Raw genomic sequence first — 20,000 nt, 5'->3', positions numbered from 1 at the left:
AATTAAAATCTGACATCCTTCCAATTTTCATTCAATTTCCATCAATTTAGCTTTGCTATTACTACAAAAGAGCCATCAAAAACCAAATCAATACACATCTAAAAAAGAGGTAAATCAAAAATCAAATCAGTGCACAGAAAGAAAGAGGTAAACCAAAGTTGTGAAACATACCTGGTGAGCTTGGTTGAGGCGGAGATATCTCATCCCTCTCCCTTCGTTCTGGTGTTAGGAAGGCCATATTCCACATTGAGTCACGATACTCTGAGTCATGATCATTGATGCCATCACTGTACTGCACCGACTTCAGAAGAACATTTCTCACAGGACTGTTACTATTGCTCCCTGAATCATTTCCATCACCACCTCCATCACCACCTGTGCCACTACCTCCACAGCTGTTTTCATCATCACCTATACTACTGACTCTACCACCATTATTGTTAGTGTTAGTACTTCTATTGTCACTGGAGCTCTCTTTTCCTTGACAGGTGTTTTCAGATACAATGTTAGATGTTGCTACACTTGAGAGAGCTGGTGTATCATGACACACTGTCTCACTACTTTCAGCTTTCAAATGTTCATCTGCTTCTTTTAATGAATCTTCCACAGCCAACTGTTCTGTTTTTTCTTGTACTTTACTTGTGGATGGCTTGAGGTTGGATGCCACAGGCTGTTCAGATGATATTGCAATTTCTGGAGTTTTTGAAATTTCATCATATTGATCTGATGTTTCTTTTCGTCCTACCTCTTCCTTTGATGCTGAATTACTTTTCACAGAATTCTTAATATCACTTTCATTTGAGCTAGATTCTGTCTCTTTTATCTCTTGGTCTCCAGATGCCCCAGTCAAAAGCTTTCTAGCACAATTCTGCTCCTTCAATTTTTCTGAAGGGCAGGGTGGGCTCCTTAGTACAGTGTGTGGTGAGGGACCATCTAACCTTCTAAGAGTTTCTTCTATGTCATCATCCACATTTCGTTCACTTTGTGCTGCTGGTCCCACTTTGACTTGACCTCCCTCTTGTGTAGGACTATCTTCATGTTTAGCATTCTCAGAATCACAATTTTCATCTTGTCTCTTGTCTTTACCTTGTCTGTCTTCTTGTGCCTTTCCTTGTGATTTTTCAACTATTCTTTTACTAATAGGCAATCTAACATTCTTGTCTGAAATGGCTGCTTCTCTATTTTTCAATCTTTTAGCTCTGGTTGTTAAACTTTCACTGACTTCTACAGTACTTGCTGTTTTCCTAAGCACTCTTACTTTGGGATTTTCTGTAAGCTGATTTCCAACCAATTCAACACTTGGTGTTGACTTTGTATCTTTCTCATTATTTTCACAGATCTTTGGACTAACATCACCTGAATTCTTAGCTCCCTGATCATCAGCTTGATCTTCATTTTTGCTCTGGGGTGATTTTGTCAAAACTGGCTGCTGGAGTGAATGCTCATCTTGGCTTTTCTCTTCTTCTTCAGCATCATCTAAAATAATCCTGGAACTGCTTCTCCTTAACATTGCTTGGAAAGTTGCATTGTTAAAGATGAGATTTTTGGCTGTCTTTTTGTTCACATCTGGATCACTGAATCCATCATCATCATCTGTACTAACTTGCCTATGCTTTCTTAAATTCCTCATTTGCTTTCGTGGCCCAAGCCTCCTTTCATGCCTTCTACTAGATGTAAAACCAGCATCATTCTCCTCCTGGGAATCGGTAGATGAATTAATAACTGCCAAGGTCTTTATTCGGGTGCGTTTTGGACGTGAGATTCCTCTACCACGGCCTCTACCACGGCGATGAGGTACATGAAGCGGTTGCCTGCGTAGTCTGCTGCTCTGCCTCAAGGTCATCCTTGTTTCTGGTTCCTTTTGCTGAACCTCATCCTTAGCCTCCTGATCTTTGCATTTCGAGCTATCACTCCTTACACTTGAACTCTCAATATCTGAGTTCAAGCTTTCTTCCAGATTGCTTGAGTTGCTATCGTCAGTATGAAGACTTACACTTTTGATGTAACCTAACTGCCCTTGTGCCTCACTGCTTTTACTGGAAATACTTTTTTCTTCACTCCCCAAAACTGTATTTTCTATAACATCTTCACCGTGTGCACTTTCAGTTTCACAAAGTGAACTCTGTACTGATGGCAAGACATCAGCAATTTCCACAGTCTCATCTCCAGTGTTATCCTTACCATCATTATCAGTGTTCAATTTTTCTTTGGGTTCTGAATCATTAACTGGAACTTCAGAAGACCCATTCTCATCTTGTGGTTTGGTGTCCTGAATAACCATCAGTTCTTCAGTACTTGAATCTAAACTGCTACTGTTTTTACTTTTTGAATACTGAGACCTTCTCTCTTTTAAAATCATACTTAGATTTGCCTCCATTGGAACTGCACCTTCTGATCTGATATTTCTTTCACTTCTTCGTGGTTTCTTTCCTAACAAACTTTCTGGGGGACTTGCTAGAATTCTCTTTTTTACATTTTCTCGGACTCCAAATTTATCAGGCAATGCCTTGCCATCTTTCTCAGTATCTTCAAATGTTGGCTTAACCACCTGTGTTGATAAAAGTCTTTGGGCTCTTCTTGTAAATTTTTTAGGAGCACTAACATTTGCTTCTGGAGATGAGCTTGATGTTCTTTCAAGAGTTCCTATCACTTTGGGAGAAAGCTTTTGCAAAAGAACTTTGGGCGGAGTTTTAAGCTTCCTATCCCTGACCAGTAACGTGTGAACTGACAAATCTATAGGGCCAGGAAACATACAATTTGTATCCTTAGAAAATAGCTCAGGTGATGAACTCATCTCGTGATCAGAATCTGCACAAGGTAGGTGATCGTATACTTCAGAAGCTAATGACTGCTTCTCAACACTGTCAGAGGAGCTCTTTTTTTTATCACTGCCATCTTGCAGTGTTAATGGTGTTTCACTTCTAACAGAACTGTTGCTTTTATCTCCTAACAATAAAGCTTCAAGATCTTCATCATTCATTGTTCTTGCATCTGGTGTTTCAATCCTCTCAGAACTTTTATTTGGAGAACCCAAGATAGCAGCCAACTCCAATTCCACAGAATCCACTCTCACAGACCGACCAGGATAAGGTGTCCCTGTAGGTGTACCATGCTGAATGGGTGTAGGAACTGGAGATGTAGTTTTCACTAGTGATGATTGTACTGCTGGTGATTGTTTCTCGTGTTTACTTTTGTCACCCTCCTCTGACAGATTCTGTGGCATGCAAGATTTGGTTGTCTGAGGTAATGAAAATACTTCTTTTCCTACTGAACTATGTACTACTGTGGATTGTGAAGGTTTTGGTGAAGCTGATATATGAGTTGTGGTTTTTGGAGAAGTCTGCATTACTGGATTTTGTGTTGGGGATGTTTCTACTACTGAAACAGAACTAGGGGGTGTTGGAATATTCTGCAAAATTTCTGTTTGTTGTGTTATGTCTTTTGGTTTATTTCCGTCTTTGCTCTTGTGTGTTTCCTCAGGTTGTTTTCCAAGATCAAATTCCCTCTTGTCATGCTGTGTGCTTACTTCTGGTGACCGGGCTCTTTCCATATCTGTCTGCAGTGTTTCATCTTGATGCAATGTGTGTTTCTTGATAATATTAGAGGAATCAGCAACAAGACTGCCAACTGCTGCACCTTCCGATGACACAGGTGCATCAAGTATACGCAACTGATCTTCCAGCTCCATTGCTTGGGTGTCAGTAATTTTGTCTTTTTCATTACTAGGTCCAGAACCTTCACTGGCAAGATCAAGTTTGCGAACTGTTTCTTCAATAGGATCTGGTGGAACTGGAGGCTTAATTTTGATTTTGCAAGGTGTCTGCAGCATTGGAGGCACTTTAGCAATGTCCATCATGTCATCAGCAGTTTCAGATTCCGTCATACCTCCATCAGTAGTTGCTCCGTCATTATTATCAGTTGCAGCATCTGTGTCATATGATGCACTCTGATCCATATCTGAGGGTTCATCCTCACTCTTATCTTTTATAATTATTTCTTCATTCTGTTCCCAGTGTGAATTGCAACGTTTAAGTCTCAGCACTGGAGCTGGTGGAATCACAAATCCATCCTCTGTTCGTTTTACCCTTTTTAGTGAACCCTTTTGTTTATCACTGGCCTCAAGTGATGATGAAAAGCCAGACACAGCTGACTTCTTGATGATAAGTGTTGGAATTGCTGGTTTGCTTGAGCCTGAATCCTTCTCTTTTGTAACTGACTGTTTAATGATACTTGAGCGAGATACAGCTGATGCAGTCTTGTGTGATGTAAGTTCACTTTTCTCAGAGGTGCTTGCTTGTATATTGCTGGAGGGAGGTACCTGGTCATCACAGCAAGATGTACTGGTGCTTGCTGTATCTTTGCCATCTTTATCTTTGCTATTGTTGTTCTCTTCAACTCTCCTGGATGAGGGACTAACAATCTCAGACTGAGAGGGTACAGCAGGCTGAAGTTCTGCTTTCTCTGCAATAGTACGTTTTTTGATCCTGAGAATAAGTTGTTCCTGGCGGGGCTTCTTCCGTAAGCGAATCTTCAAACCACCACGGGGTGTTGATCCAGGGCCTGAATACGTTACTCTGTGTTCTGGGGTATAAATTGGATATGGCATTGAAATATAAGAAGGAGTCATATAACCTGGGGTATGGCAGGGTGTGCGAGATGGGGTTCTTAAGTAACTGAAATTTGGGTCTCTTACTGGAGTTCTTATGGCATTCTGCACAATTTTCCTTGCTCTCTTATACATGGGGTTGTTTGTCCTGCCCAAGCTCTTTAGCCTTTGAGCAACAGGAACATCTTCATCACTGACATCATCTTCAAATTCATAAACATTCTTACTGCCAGCCTTACTCAATCCTCCAGTCTCCTCTGAACAGTCGATACCAAGAGGATCGTGAGGATCACAGTGGAGTGGGAAAGCCTCTGGTGACTCTTTGCCATCAAGATTACTGTCTACAGTGATGGAAGAGCTTACATTTTCTATAATTGTTGGATCTTGATCATTTCTCTTTCTCTTTCTTGGTGGCTTCTTGAAAGTGCTATCTGCACTCCGCTTTCCTACAGCTGTACGTCTGATGGTGATCTTCAATTTTGATTCTTTATTGCCTACTACAGTAAGCTGGGGAGATGATGGATCTGCTGGTTGAGATTCACCAGCAAGTTCAGTTGTTTTGCCAGATTTATCAGCAGCTTCTGAAGTTTCAATGCTGTTGCTGTCTTTTTCCAAGTTATCTTTAGGAGGAGATTCATTGGGGAATTGAGCAGCCAACTTCCTCTGTGTTTGAAGTCTTCCCTTCTTTGTTGGAGTCGGATGATCTGCTTCATCCGAGAAGTTTACACTATCATGTAATTCACTGATATTTATTGTTGTTAAACTATCTTTGGTGGAATCAGTGTTCAGGATCGATGCATCTGAATTTTCCTTTGCTGACACATTTTCAGCAACAACTGGTGTAACAGCTGGTGTTGTAGGTACATCAGGTAATGTTAACAGTTTTTGTTGTTCTTGTTCTTTATTTATCTTTTTTGGTCTTCCCCGACGTCTTTTTACAGGCTGACCTGCACTAACAGGTGATGGTGTTACACTTGGTATACTAGGGGATGGCTGACCACTTTCTGGGAGCTGGTCATTCACATTTGTAACTTGAGGCACAGCTGGCAGAAATTTAGCAGATGGAGTTAGTGCATCAGCATCAAAAAACTCTGCATATGAGACATTTGCACATGCACGCCTACCTCTCAAACGTGTTGAAGGAGCTGGTTGTGGCTTTGTAAAAACAATTCCTGAATTATCTTTTTTATTTGATGACCCCTGCATTGCATTTTCCTTCACTACAGAATTTTTCTGTCTATTTATTTCATCTATGGGAGTTGCAGGAGTTTCTGGTTGTGCAACTCTGGTGTACTGACTCTTCTTAGGTGGCAAAGCCTTGCACTTTTTGGGTGGTCTTCCTCGTGGCTTCCTGTAAACAGTTGGATTATCTGGTGTTGTGGATGTTACTTCTGAGCTGCTGTCTGGGGTGCTAGTTTCAACCACCTTTTGATTTTCCATGTTGATGATCGGAATCAATTCTTCACTAAAAGCTTTCAGTGCTCCTTTTGTTGGTGTCCTCTTGATGGGTGTTTTTAATTTCAAAACTAACTTTGGTCTGTCAACTTCAGTATCAGCAGGAGCTATCACAGAATCATTTACACTTTGGTCACTTGAAACTATATTCTGCACATGAACTGGGGTACTTTCTCCAATATCTTTCCCTGTGAGGGATTCACTGCTTGGCTGATCATCAGAAACCTCTCTCGATGATATATTGCTTTGGGAGACTATGCTTGGCTTAGAAACTTCAACAGGCAAAGTGATACAATCAGGCTTCTGAGAGGAATCTAAAGCAGGTCTTGATGTCTGAATATCTGGTTCTGTCATTACTTTTGGATCTTGATGACCTTCTGATCCTATTTTCTCAGCTTCACTCTCTACCTCTTGAACTTCACTGAAACTCTCTGATGCTGAAACAAGTTCACTTCTTGTTTCTGTTGATGAATCTTTGATATCTACAGTTGGCTCCTCAACAACTGCTTTACTTGAAACAGCTGGCCCATCAGTTGAGGTCTGACTGCTACTACCCTGACTGCAAGAAGCACCTGTTGGAACTGATTTCTCTTCAGCTACTGTCAACTCCTTAGAAGATGTCTGTGGCATTTCATCTTCTGTATTCTCACCATCTGAGGATCTTGGGAGGGAGCATGGTGGCGGAGAGTTTGCAGAAAAGCGTGATGTATCACTTGCTTGGCTTGATGAGCTACTCCGCCTGATTATAATTCTACATCCAGCCATATTTCGACCAGAATCAGCATCACTATCATCATGCTCCTGCAGTAGGTTAGCCTTTAAGGCATGGAAAGATGACTCAAAGCCTTTTAGTCGTTCCACTGATGATTTTCCTACCTGGGATAAGTCAACCTCTCTTGCTGACTTGCTACTGTCCTGTTTCTGAGAATCTTCATCCAAGTCTTCCAAAATGAACTGCTCCCTTGATGTCTCCACAATACCTTGTAGGATAGACAGTGTTTCACTAATGTTATCTGAATGAAGGCTTTTTTGGATGATTGGATTATTTTCAGTTTCCTGAGAATTTTTTGGATTTTCTTCTGGTACAGTTACAACATCAACTTCTGTGGCTGCATTATCATCCTCAAACTTTGAAGATATGCTCTTCTTGAATCCTCTACTGAACTGGCGGTCTGTTTCCTGATCTTGGTGGATACTCCGTAAATCTCGCAACTGGGTCTCTGATAAACTTACTTCAAAATTTGGTTCTTTGAAACAATGTGAACTTTCCTTTCCTGATGCCTCTTGCTCTTCCTTTGAAGTGGAGGGAACATCTTCCATAATTTGGTCACCAACAGATGTAGCAACACATGCTGCATCTTCTCCACCAATGATGCTGACAGGAGTGCTAGCCTCAGTTCGTGGGTGATCTACAGAACCTCTGTTAACTCTCTTTAAGAATTTTCCCAGTTTTCCTGCTTGTTCATGACGAACATCATCATGCAAATCTCCTGTTGTTGGGTGCAACTGTCTCAGAGATGCACTACATTCATCATCTTGAGATGTTAATGAGCCACCACTTGTGCAAACATTTGCGGTTCCCTCAAGACTATTTACTGTTTCAATGTTACTACTAACAGTATTACCAGCACTACAACTTAAAGATCCTCCCCCACTGTTACCAACAACAGAGTTACTACTATTTCCAGACATAATGGCATTTGGGAAAAGACTTCCTGAGAGTGCACTTACTGCATGAGAACTTTTCAAAATGGATTCTGACACAGATCGAGGTAAACCAAACACACCAGTGTGTGGTACTGTTTCATGAAGATTTGAACTATTCTGGACTACTGGGCTAGTGAGGGGTACCTTTGCTTTTCCATCTGTAAGAAGTTTTTGGGAAGTGAGGTGATGTTGTAAAGACTTTCCTAAGCCTTCTAATTTTGATGCTTCAGAACCAATTGAGCTTGCAGGCAGTAGTTCTGGTGCTTCATCCACAACATTGATAGGACTATCATCTGGTGAAACTTCCTGACTTGGCTTGGTTTCCTTCACACAGTCTGGTTTTACTGTAGTCTCATTACTATGTGGTCTGTGTCCCTCTGGTAAACTGCAGGGTTGTTGATACATCTGAGATGGATAATTAGGTGGTAAGAGAGATCCTTGAGCAAAACGCCCACGGAAGAGATAAGAGTTAATTCCAGGTCGATATAAGGGAGCAAGATTTTGGGGTGCTTTCAGCTGTGCTGCAATTTCACTTGACATACCAGGCCACCGTATGGGAATCAAAGCTGGGTCCATGTGAATAGGCAAGTCTCTCAAATCTGAGCTCGAGCCATACCTCCAAAATGGATGTCCTTGGTCTTCTTTTCCCAGATTCGGTGTTGTTAAATCTTCTTTTGACCCTATGTGTGGCCTATTTGGTGGCTGTTGTGGTGGGTACACTCCAGCACGATGCCCATGATCACCTGGGCTGAGTAGAGGAGGTGGGGCTGCCTTTGATGTTGTCAATATTGAGCCTCTCATAAATGGCCTTTCCTTGTACATCTGAATGGCTCTACCTCCCAATTCTGGTCTCAATTTCAGAGCATGAGGATGGTATCTTGGGTGCGGTAATAAAGGTGTGATACCAGGAACACTGGGTGGAGCCATGGACTGCACATTTTCTTCAGGTGGTTTAACATCATTCTCTTTACATGAGGCAGGACTCGGAGTCACTCGTACCAGTGACACAACTTGGGCTTGGGAAGTAAATGTGCCTTGACACTGAATTTCTGGGTCTTTATTATCCTCAGAAACTATCTGGACACTTCTCTTCCGTATGGGAAAGAGACGTTTATCACGTACAGAAATCTCTTGTACAGAAAGAGGTACAGGTGCAGGTACATAGCTTAATGGAGTTTGCTGAGACTCTCGTGGTGCTACTTCAGTGCCACTTTGAATACTAGACCTATTGATTAAGTCATCATGAAGTATGGTAGAGATGGAGTTGCCAGCACTATTAACTTTCTGAATAACCAGAGATAGGGGGGAAGTTTGCTGAGTTTGAGGGTCTGAGTATGGAGATGATGATGGGATTTTGAAGGAATTTACACTGGGTGTGCTTTCTCTTGACCAGTCAGATCTGCTCTTTGAACTAGATGAAGATGCTGGCGACCCTCTGATCAATCGAATGTGCCCAACTGGAGTTGCTGGCAACCGACCATCAAGATCAGTACCGGACGGGTGGCTAGGAAGCGTCTGAGGTAACTCAACAGAACCCAGAGAATCAACTGATCTTGTGTCATGCTCCACCACCGGACTAGGACCTGGTGCACCAACTGGGTGTCCTATAGGGACTTGTCTATTCTGGGTGAGGATGACAGGTGGTGGAACTGCCTGATTCATCTTCAGGAAAGAAGGTTCAAGAAGAGCTCCAGGTCGTGGCACAAGACCTGCATAACTACAAGTGCTGGATGACTGGTAAGCTTCAAACCTGTTTGGCTGTGGATTTGGCTGAGAAACTGGCGCAGATTCGTGATGTGGGAGCCGACCTAAACTGCCCTGATCATGCTTTTGGTTGGGATCTGTGGATTTGGGTTGCTCTTCATGTGCTACTCCTTCAATTGTTGCAGAATTCTGAGTTGATGATATCAATTGCTTCTTAAAATGAGTTTGAAATGGACGAGACAAATGGTGGGATGGGGACTCTACAGATATGCTGGGTGGCCTCTGACTTCCCTCCCCAATAATCTGTACTGTATTTGGATACATGTGGCTGCTGTATGGTGCCGAAAACCCTTCACCAGAGGCAGAATCAAGCTCTGTTTGTGCTATTATAGGCTTAGGAGTCGGAGCAGTTCCAACTAATCTAGCCTGAAGTTCTGGAAAAGATGGATCATGTTGAAACTGGTGAGACCCACTGACTGGTAAGTAGCGAGATCCAGAATCGACTGGCCCTACAGATTTGTTTGCCAGAGAGGAATCCAGGGACAAAGTGTTCATTATACCCCCATGGTGAATTCTTGTTGTTATAATGCTAGCTTCAGATGATGCCCCAGATGCAGTGGGCATTATACTTGTAATAGGAACACTACTCACTCTTGGTACTGAAGAAACAACTGCATTATCTAGTACAACCACACTTGATGCACTGGGAGATGATCCTGGTGGCATGCTCATTACAGGTAAGATTTTCCTGCTTTCAGAGAGAGGTCTGACATCATAAGGTGATGTCAGAGCATTAGGTACATTAGTACTGATAGTATCAGGTGCTCCTGTTGGTAGCTTTGAATTCAGATTTTGTAATTTATGTGTCACTAGTGGCACGGGAATAACTTTGCTTGGATTATTAGCTGATGAGAACAGTGACACTAAAGAATCTTCCCTAGAGCAAGGCCTGCCTATATCTGAAGATGATTCAGATGTGGCTGGCAGTAGTAGAGATGTTGTGGAGGACATGGGAGTTATGGTTGCTGCGGAATATGTTATTTCCCCTAATGAAGTAACTGATGAAACACTTGGAGAAGTAATTGTGGACATGGTGGGAAGTGTAGCCGAGGATGATACTGTCAAGACAGTCCTCGGAGATGTGGTTTGTGGAGATGATACCTGTTCAACAGCAGTACTAGATGTCAGTAATACAGGTGTTACAGGTCTTGTTAGTGAAACTGGAGTCAAAATTCTTGCAATTGAGGCTGGCGTTTGTGCCCTCACACTAGGTATCTGGACAAAATTCTGTGTTGGGGACACACCCACATCTGATGCTTCAGAACTCTTAGGTTCCACAGCAACTTCTGTATTCAATTCTGGTTGCATATTAGATGTTGCTACTTGCACTGAAGAACTTGCTGGTGTTGGAATTCCTGGTGATGGTAACACTTCTACATCATCTACTTCATTTCTCAAGGAGAATCCTCCATCTACTGATTCTGAATTTTTCTCAATTGATGACATAAATGGTACTGTCTCAGGCGGTGCTGTCAATGATCCAGCTGCTTTTGGAGATACTAACTTCGTGACAGACTCTGTCACCTCTGTTCCCATAATTTGTGCAGTTGGTGCTGTTGTTACAAGAGTAGGATAGGCAGATACTAAAGTTTGGTCTGTGGAACCAAGAGGTAATGATTCTGATGATGGAGAAAATTTATCTGCAGACAAATTCTTTTCACTTGCTGGTGACTGGTGACTCATCTTCAAGGCATCTGTCACATTTGCTCCTAATGACACCCCAAACGACGCATTTTCCTTGGTAAAAAAGGGTGCATTCAAAGCAGAAGGTTCCCTTGGTGAAATATGTGGATTTGACACAGGAAGGAAAGTGGAAACTGTTGATAATTCTGGGCCCTCTAGTCCTTTCGATGCACAAGTGTCTTTATTTAATTCTGGAAGCATGAGGGGTGATGCTTGTGTATATGGTGAAGTTACTGCTGTGTTTGATGAATGTGAAAAAGTTTCTGTTAATCCTAAAGTTGTAGCTGCATATGGTGATGATACATGTGGAGATTGTGACTCTGACAGGGCACTGGCAAAATGCGATGACGTGGGAACACAAATGAACTGAGGAGAAGTTGTAATCTGCTTCAGTGGAGATGAAGATGGTGCCTGTGCCATTAATGGTGATGAATTTACTGACACTGCTGGTGAAGCTGTGGTTACCTGCATAATGGGTGAAGTCAAAGAAGTGTGTGTTGTCTGCACAATAGGTGAAGTCAAAGAAGTGTGTGTTGTCTGCACAATGGGTGAAGTCAGAGAAGTGTGTGTTGTCTGCACAATGGGTGAAGTCAAAGAAGTGTGTGTTGCCTGCACAGTGGGTGAAGTCAAAGAAGTATGTGTTGCCTGCACAATGGGTGAGGTCAAAGAAGTGTGTGTTGTCGGCATAATGGGTGAAGTCAAAGAAGTATGTGTAGTCTGTACAACGGGTGAAGTCAAAGAAGTATATGTGGTCTGCACAATAGGTGAAGTCAAAGAAGCATGTGTTGCCTGAATAATGGGTGAAATCAGAGAAGTGTGTGTTGTCTGCACAATGGGTGAAGTCAAAGACGTATGTGTGGTCTGCACAATGGGTGAAGTCAAAGAAGCGTGCGTTGCCTGCACAATGGGTGAAGTTAAAGAAGTGTGTGTTGCCTGTACAATGGGTGAAGTCAACGATGTATGTGTTACTTGTGAATTAGAAGCCCCAAGTGCTAACTTAGGGGAAGAAGAGATATTTGCTACCTGTGGACCTAGAGCAGATTCTGGACCTAAAGTGGTTTGTGCTATTTGTGTGGCTTCAGATGTCTGCATTAAAGAAGCTGGAGCTTGGGATAGCTGTGTGTCTGAGCTTATTTGAGGTAAATGTGAAACTAGAGGTGACTGTGTTAAATGCTGATTGATATTAGTATGCATCAAGAGTGGAGCTGTGGCTGCCTGAGTCAAATGAGAGTGTGGGATCAAAGGTGTTAGTTGTGATGCTGTGGTCACCTGGGTTAGGAGAGTGCATGTACCTACATCTAATGAGTGTGAGGTTGCAGTTGAATAACTAACTTGAGGGAGTTGATTTGTAACTGTTATACTGGAATTTGGGGTTTCCTGCATTAAATTGGATACTGTGGTTACTTGTGCTAAATGCATGTTTTGTGTGAAAGGTGATGATGTACCTGTATGTGCTAGATGTGCATTTTTTTCTTCCAACTGTGTAGGTACATCTGCAACAGATTTAACATCAGGAATGACTACATTGGGAAAGGCATCTTTAGAATGAGGTTCCATACAAACTGAAATCCCTTCATTGTCATTACCTGATTTATCTGTGTCACTAGCAACCTCATTGTCTTTTGTGGCATTCTGACTTTCATTTTCTTTATTTTCTGCATCACTCTGCATCTCTTGCTCTAAGAAGTGTAAAAGCACAGGAGGCAACTGTGGTGGCTGAGTACTACATGATGAATCTTTTTGACTGTCATTTGCAGGGAGATCAAGCTGAACTGCACTGGGTGGAGCTGGTGTGATATTGGTCTTGTCAAGTGTGAAAAGAGGGACATTTTGCATACTTGCCTCACTTTCTGCTGTGTTTACCTGCGGTACTTCTGCTGTCTCCTGAAGACGTAAACAGAAATCCTGATTACTCAATTCTTCAGCAATCTCAGCAAACATTTTGTTGGATGGCTTATCTTCTATATCAAGCAGAGTTGACTGGAATGCTTGCTGAACAACATCTAAAGGTTCTTGTATATTTGCATAACATATTTCATCTGGCTGAACTGCTGCCATTCTAGAATCAATATTTCCTTCAACAGTATGAAGCGGTACTGTGTAAGGGACACCTATGATATTAGTATTTGCACTACTGGAATCCAATGAATTTAATGACGGCATAACCATATCTGACACATTAGCAGAAAGTAAAGCTGGACGATTTGGATTCTGTTCGTCCATAATACTAGTCGGGACTGATGTGACAGTTTCATTAGACTGTGTGCTAGTCTCGGACACAACAGCACCTATTACAAGAGGTAAGTTAACTGCTGGAGCAGTCACTTGTGGAATACTAATTTGCACTTGACTTGGCATTAAAATAACTTGTGGAAGGACTTCAGCCTCCTGACTTGTATTTACTGGGAAAGCTCCCTGAGTGACATTTAGATTTCCCTGTACATCTTCTATGAGAGTACCTGCACTTAATTGCTGAACACTTCCACCAGAAAACATTAATGGTGTTTCATGAGGAGTAACCAGTGTCTTGTTCTCTTGATTTAAAGTGTTATCACCCTGAGAATTTTCACTTAAAGGCTGAAGCAATCCAGTTAACCCACTTGATACATTAATATGAGGGAGTACTGGATTCAAATCGGCTGAAAAATGGGACTCTGACTCCTTTCTACAAGCTGGTGTGGTTACAACACGAGAAACTCCTCTACCTGAGTCTGATAAAAGTGTTGCTTTTAAGATGCTTACTGGTGTTTTGCCTGCATCTGACAGCTGAGATGTATCACTAAGTGAAGAAGTATTGTTACCATAAGGTAGGCTTGTTGTTGGCATTTGCATGCCATGGCTTGTGACTCCTGAAACCCCTGAACAAGTTGGGAGATTAGACCAAGTTACAGAGGGTGTTTGTGAAATTACAGACTGGGAATTATTTAAAGCTGATGAAACAGATGTTACAGGCATTTGTTGATGATACTCAGCTCCACAAGAATTGAGATCTTTTACACTCCCAGATTGAACAGTCATAGCCACTGAAGATGGTGTGCCTGCTGATACTGTCAATGTTTCTGCTGGAGTTGTGACAGTAGTGTGTGTTGTAACACAAGACGGATATGCTGGACTGTAATTCAAGGCATCTGATGCACCTTGTGTAAGTGTTGCTGTCTTTGTCAGCATAGTATCATCTAACGATGAGGTTAAGCTCTTCAAAATATTCCCATCTCCTGACAAGGACAAGGAATTTATTGCTGAGGTAGTGTTACTATTACTGGAGGTTAAGGTTGCAGAGGGTTCAGTAGAGATAGAGGACATCATATCTTTACCTTCACTTGGTGAGTTCAAAGCAGTTGTAGCCACAGATTCTGTTGCAAAAACTGATGGTGACCCAACCTTGGCCACTCCTGATTGATCACTTGCACTATATGCAACACTAAAATTGCTCACCCCTTGATTTATCATTGCCTTTGAAGTATTAATGCCTGGATCCATCACCCCTTCTAAACAAGGAGATAATGCCTCTGAATTTTTTGGAGTGACTGGCAATGTGCAAGTGGGAGACTTCCTATCAGCATCTGTCAAATTCACACTTTGCCTTCCACTCTGTAAAATAATGCTGCTAACGCTTGGAGGTGTCTGTGGTATATGTACAGGTGTTTGTGGCATGGGGCTCATCACTGGACCAGGTACAGAGGGAAGGACTGGCATAGGACTATATTGTCCATCATAACCTATGGACTCACTCGGACTTTTCAGAGAAAATGAACTCTTACCCTCAAGAGCTTGTGATGCTTTATGTAGGGTGTGTTCTTGTGACTGTAAAGAATCTGAGGTTACTGGAGTTGTATGAGGTGTCTGTGCAGATGATATAGGTGTTAAAGGTGCCTGAAGTGGTGTAATGGGTGGCTGAAGAGGAGTCATGGGTGCATGAAGTGGAGTCATGGGCGCATGAAGTGGAGTCGTGGGTCCCTGATTAGGAGTCATGGGTCCATGAAGAGGAGTCATGGGTCCATGAAGAGGAGTCATGGGTCCATGAAGAGGAGTCATGGGTGGATGAAGTGGAGTCATAGGTCCATGAAGTGGAGATACAGAGTGAGGAGGGTGAGGTGTGACTGGAGTCTGAGATCCTGTAACAGCCTGGGTATTACTCGGAAATGTCTTTGAATCCTGAGGATGTGCCAGTGTTCCTGACTTAAGGTGGCTGTCTTCATCAAACTGCGATCTATCTTCAGGTGACTGTTGCAAACTTGGCAATTTTTGTTTGTGTGACTCTGTAGCATGAATAGGTGAAGTACTGGTTTGTTGTGCTGAAGATTCTGATTGTACTGTCGGACTAGAAGCTATTGCTTGGGTGCTGGTTGTATCAAGTACAGAAGGAACAGAAGTTTCAGGGGTGTGAACTGATGCCTCTGGTGTATGAAGGGGTGTCTGTGGAGCATGTGCATGAGGTGTATATGGCATGTATAAAGGTGACTGAGATACATAGGGTTGAGGTGCATAGGATGGCGTCTGTGGCAAGGGGCTCATGACAGGACCAGGGGCACTGGGCAGACTGGGGAGTGGACTCATCATTGGTGGTTCATTACTCTCAACTCCATAATGGCTTGGTGTGTGAGGCATTGGACTTACAAGCGGTCCAACTGACGGATAAACTGGCATGGGGCTCATCATGGGAGGAAGGGAAAAATCATCCGTTTCAGAATATGCAGGTGTTGGAGGAATTGGGCTCATGGCTGGCGTCTGAGCTGTTGATGTTGGGTTTTTACCTAAAGGAAGCTGCTGGGGCATCTGAGCAATATGAGCAGGTGTCTGAGGCATTGGACTCATGGCTACTTGAACAGTAAAATGTTCTGCAGCCTCTCTTAAGCTACCAAATGGATGTGCATGATGGGATGACATGTCTTCAGTACTGGGCACAGGACTCAGTATGGAAAAGCTCTCTCCAATGCTGTGTGTTGGTGTGTTGGCAATTGGGCTTACAATCGGGCCTAACATTGAAGGATACACAGGCATGGGACTCATGCGAACTGGGGAGGTAGTGCGTACTGGGGTCGGTGGGATTGGACTCATCACTGGACCAGGAGCTGAGGGTAAGATAAAGGGTGCACTACTCTGAGGTGTCATGGAGGCTGAAAGATTAACAATGGGTTCAACTGGACTCAAAGGCTGTAAGCGCAAATTTATGTCTTCATGCGGCTGATGGCGAGGGGTGGGGGCCATTGGACTCATTGGAGGTTGAATAGAATCCATAAGAGGGAATGCATTATTGCCAGTATCAGAAACTGAGCAGAAGTCATCTCTGTGTGCAGCTGGTGTGCAAGGTATAGGACTCATGAGAGGTAATGATGTATCAATGAATGGTAAGTTGAAGTCATCATGATCAAGAATATCTCTACCATCTTTCTTTTCCTCTCTTCTCTCAGTAATGTTTGTGAACCCACTGGCTTCCTTATGGGGAAATCCCTGAGACTGAGGATTTGTCTCTCTCCCTGGAGCCTTTGCTTTACAAAATGTTGAAGCTAATGAAGGAATTGATTTCAAACTTCTCATTTTAGTCATTTCTTCACCTGCAGACTTTTCACGACGGAAAGGCTGAGGTTCATTGCGTTCCATCGGCCTTCCTGATTTAAACCCACTGCTGTTTTCTGTTTTGTTCCATCCACTTTTTGTGTTGTCTTTTGTACTAATATCTTGTCCTTGCCTCAATCTTTGTGGTGGTACAAAGTGGCCTTCTATTCTATGCGCTTTCTTTCCTTGTTGACTTGAAACATCAGGGTGTGGGGAAAAATCTATTTCTTCTGTATCCTGTTGGCTACTTGTTTCCACTGCTTTGTTATAATTGTGTGGCTTTGACCATCTGCTACTAGATGACTGCATATGACTGGTAGCTTGGGAATGTGTGTCCTGTTGTAGATGTCTCTGGTTCCCAGGTGCCATTTGTTGTCGTTTTCCCTGCAAAAACTGTTGCTTGTTATTTGGAGACACCAGAGATTTACTCCCTTGTGAAGACTGAGCCCTATTACTTGAGGAAATTTGTGATCGTTCTAATTGTGGTGGTGGTTGTCGGTTCCCAGACATAGATCTGTTGGCTTGTGGAGGCCCTGGTTTATTGCCTGGAGACACCTGTTGCCTGTTCCCTTGTGAAAATTTAGGCCTATGTCTACCAGGAGAAATTTCTGTAGTATTTGATTGTTGTGGCAAATTTTCTGCAGATGGTCCTCTACTTCCAGATCCAGACTGCCTGAATCTGTTTCCATGCTGTGCATGCCTGCTGTCCATGTGTTGTTGGTAACGACTTCTTGGAGGAGAGCGTGAATCAGGATGATGCTGATGACTCCCTTGTGGCGCATGGAAATGACTCCCCGCCTGAGAAGAAGGACGGGGGATATTGCCCCTATCCTTCCTAGAAGCAAGTGATGCTGCTTGCTGATTGGAAGGCCTGTGGGTTCCTTCTGATCTCAAAACATTTCCCTGCATTCTATCAGCAACTGCCTCTCCCTCTAAAGCTGTGTTCTGAAAAGGCTGGTTCTTTCTTCGAGAATCTGGATCCTCTAACACCTCAGAAAAAGAATGATGCATTGCAGACCTTCCTCTGTGCTTCATGCTTTCTAAGTGTGTCTTTGACTTTTTTGATTTTTGCATCTCTTCATACTCCATCCCATGACCTACTTCTTCCTCACCCTTCTTTAAGTGGGAAATATTCTGCTGTTCAGAAATCGTTTCTACTTCCCCACCAGCACGCCCATGTACATTTTGTCTAGCTTGTCTCTTTTGTTCTGATGGATACCTGCTTCGTGATTCTACCTCAACTTTACTCTTTGAAGTGTGGGGTTCTCTAAGTGGACTCAGTGGTGCAGGAACTTTTCCAATGCCAATAAAGGGGGATGAGTCCATACTTTTTGCTGCACTCTTCGACAACTGCAAGGCCTTCTTCTCTTCCTTGCTTGCTCGATTTCTTGAAGAAAATTGTGTGCCTTTGGGGGAAAGCCCACTCTCAAGAGTAGAGTAGTTTTCTTTTTTCTCATGCTCTTTTCTATCTGAAGGTGGATGGTTATGAGAAGAATGAGATGGCTGGCTGGAATGTTTTGGAAGGTTAGATTTTGATGGAAATCTTTGAGTTTTGGGAGACTCCTTCACAACAGGCTCAGGTTCCACTGGAACAGGTGATGCAGGAAATAAATTCATTCGAGCATGACTGGGGGACTTAAACTGTTGATCTGGTAGATACAAAGAGGAAATATCAGACGGCTGTGAAAGTGACTGGCACATTGAAGTTGGACTTGATCCACCACCAGGAGTTCTTGGTCTCTCTGGCAAGCTACTGGCCATGAGATCTGGGTCAAAAATAGATTCAAACTGCTGGTACGGATTTCTTGCAGCATCATCTCCTGAATCATTAGAAAAAATGTTCTGTACTTCATGATTCCCTCCTGGTGTCAGAGGTCTTTCTGGGAAGTTATTCATATAATAATCATAAATATAGTCATGTGAATGTTGTTTTTGGGATGATGATGGAGTGCGAAAGGTGTGGTCATCCCTAACTTCCCTTCCTGGTGTCTGTGGACGCTCTGGGGTCTTATTATCATCAGAATCAAACGTATCAACAAATGGCTCTACATTGACAGGTTTGATGTTTGTTACTTGCAACCCCTCCTCCTGTGTTGGAGTAGACCCAGAAGAAGAGGCTGGAGGGGAAAAAGACCCAAACAACCGAGCCATCTTTCTCTTGGATTTCCGTTTTGATTCTGAACTTCCATTAGATGCTTGAGCAGTTTCACCAGATGACGACTGGGCCTTTGCTGAAGTCTGGCGATTATTTACCTTTTTGGCATCAGTCTTTTGTACAAGAGAACTAGGCTCTGAGAAGCCATGCTTGCTGCTGACTGGATCCCCTGGTGTAGGCGGACAATCAAAGTTGAACCAGTCAGGATTATCACAGTCGGACATTTTCCTATGGGGCACTGCAGATTCAGACTTTTTTGAAGATGTTGCTGCATGAGATGGTTTATTCTTTTGGGATTTGGGCACCTGATTCAAAACACCAGCAGCTGGATTGGTAACTGGATCATGAACTGGGAGGTCACTACCTGGAGTCTGTGGAGTCATATCATAATCCATATCAAACACATCAGTACTGGCAACCCGAGAGAACCTCCTTGACTGAGTAATTGGGGTAGTCATGTGTCTCTCCCTGACCGCCTGCAACTTCTGTGTTCTAATGCCAGACTCCGGGGAGGAAGACCTGGAGGAGTCGCTGCCACCTTGCCTCTCTGAACCACTTTCAGAGTGGCTGGAACTGGAGGAGGAGTCACTTACCTCATTTGTTCTAAGGGTCTGCCCAGTGGGAGCTGCTTTGGCCTCCCTCTCAGACCTAAAACAAAAAGGAAATTAATCTCAATGAAATAGAAAATCTACAAGAGAGGATGTGAATGTCATAAAAAGTAAATACAAATTTTACAAATACTGTAAATGCATGATGTTAAGAAATGATAGCACAACCTATACAGAAAAAGTGGTATAACATAAGAATGATAAAACTTTGTTAAATGTTATGTTAAAAGTTCTCAAAATCTTGCATCTGCAAAGCAGATTTGTAGTATGAATACAAAAACAGGTAAAAAAAATAAAGGCACAGATGACAGTTTCTAGATAATAAAAATATACTGCCAGCAAATTAGGTGAAACTTTTCCAATAGCAAAGTGAACATAAATTACTCTGACTCTAATATGCTCCAATCAACACCAAAACTCAGGTGTTTGTTAAAGAAGAAATAAATAATTTGAATATAGTAATATA

At 42.7% G+C, this 20,000-nt stretch overlaps 1 protein-coding gene across 3 annotated transcripts in view; it reads right to left on the bottom strand.

Moving 5' to 3' along the window:
• Positions 1-20,000, bottom strand: part of LOC113820225 (uncharacterized) — a gene marked incomplete at its 5' end in the record, with an annotated part of 64,606 nt that overhangs the window by 35,711 nt on the left and 8,895 nt on the right. For all 3 annotated transcript variants that reach the window (XR_011398234.1, XM_027372538.2, XM_070116535.1), the window contains 1 exon segment: positions 172-19,574. Coding sequence is in view for 2 of the 3 variants with exons in the window: in XM_027372538.2 (XP_027228339.2) it covers positions 172-19,574 (19,403 nt within the window).

Source organism: Penaeus vannamei, chromosome 39 (assembly GCF_042767895.1).
Source record: "Penaeus vannamei isolate JL-2024 chromosome 39, ASM4276789v1, whole genome shotgun sequence".
Classification (NCBI taxonomy): Eukaryota; Metazoa; Arthropoda; class Malacostraca; order Decapoda; family Penaeidae; genus Penaeus; species Penaeus vannamei.
The sequence above is the reverse complement of the archived record's forward strand: the minus strand, read 5'-3'. Positions and strand labels throughout refer to the sequence as shown.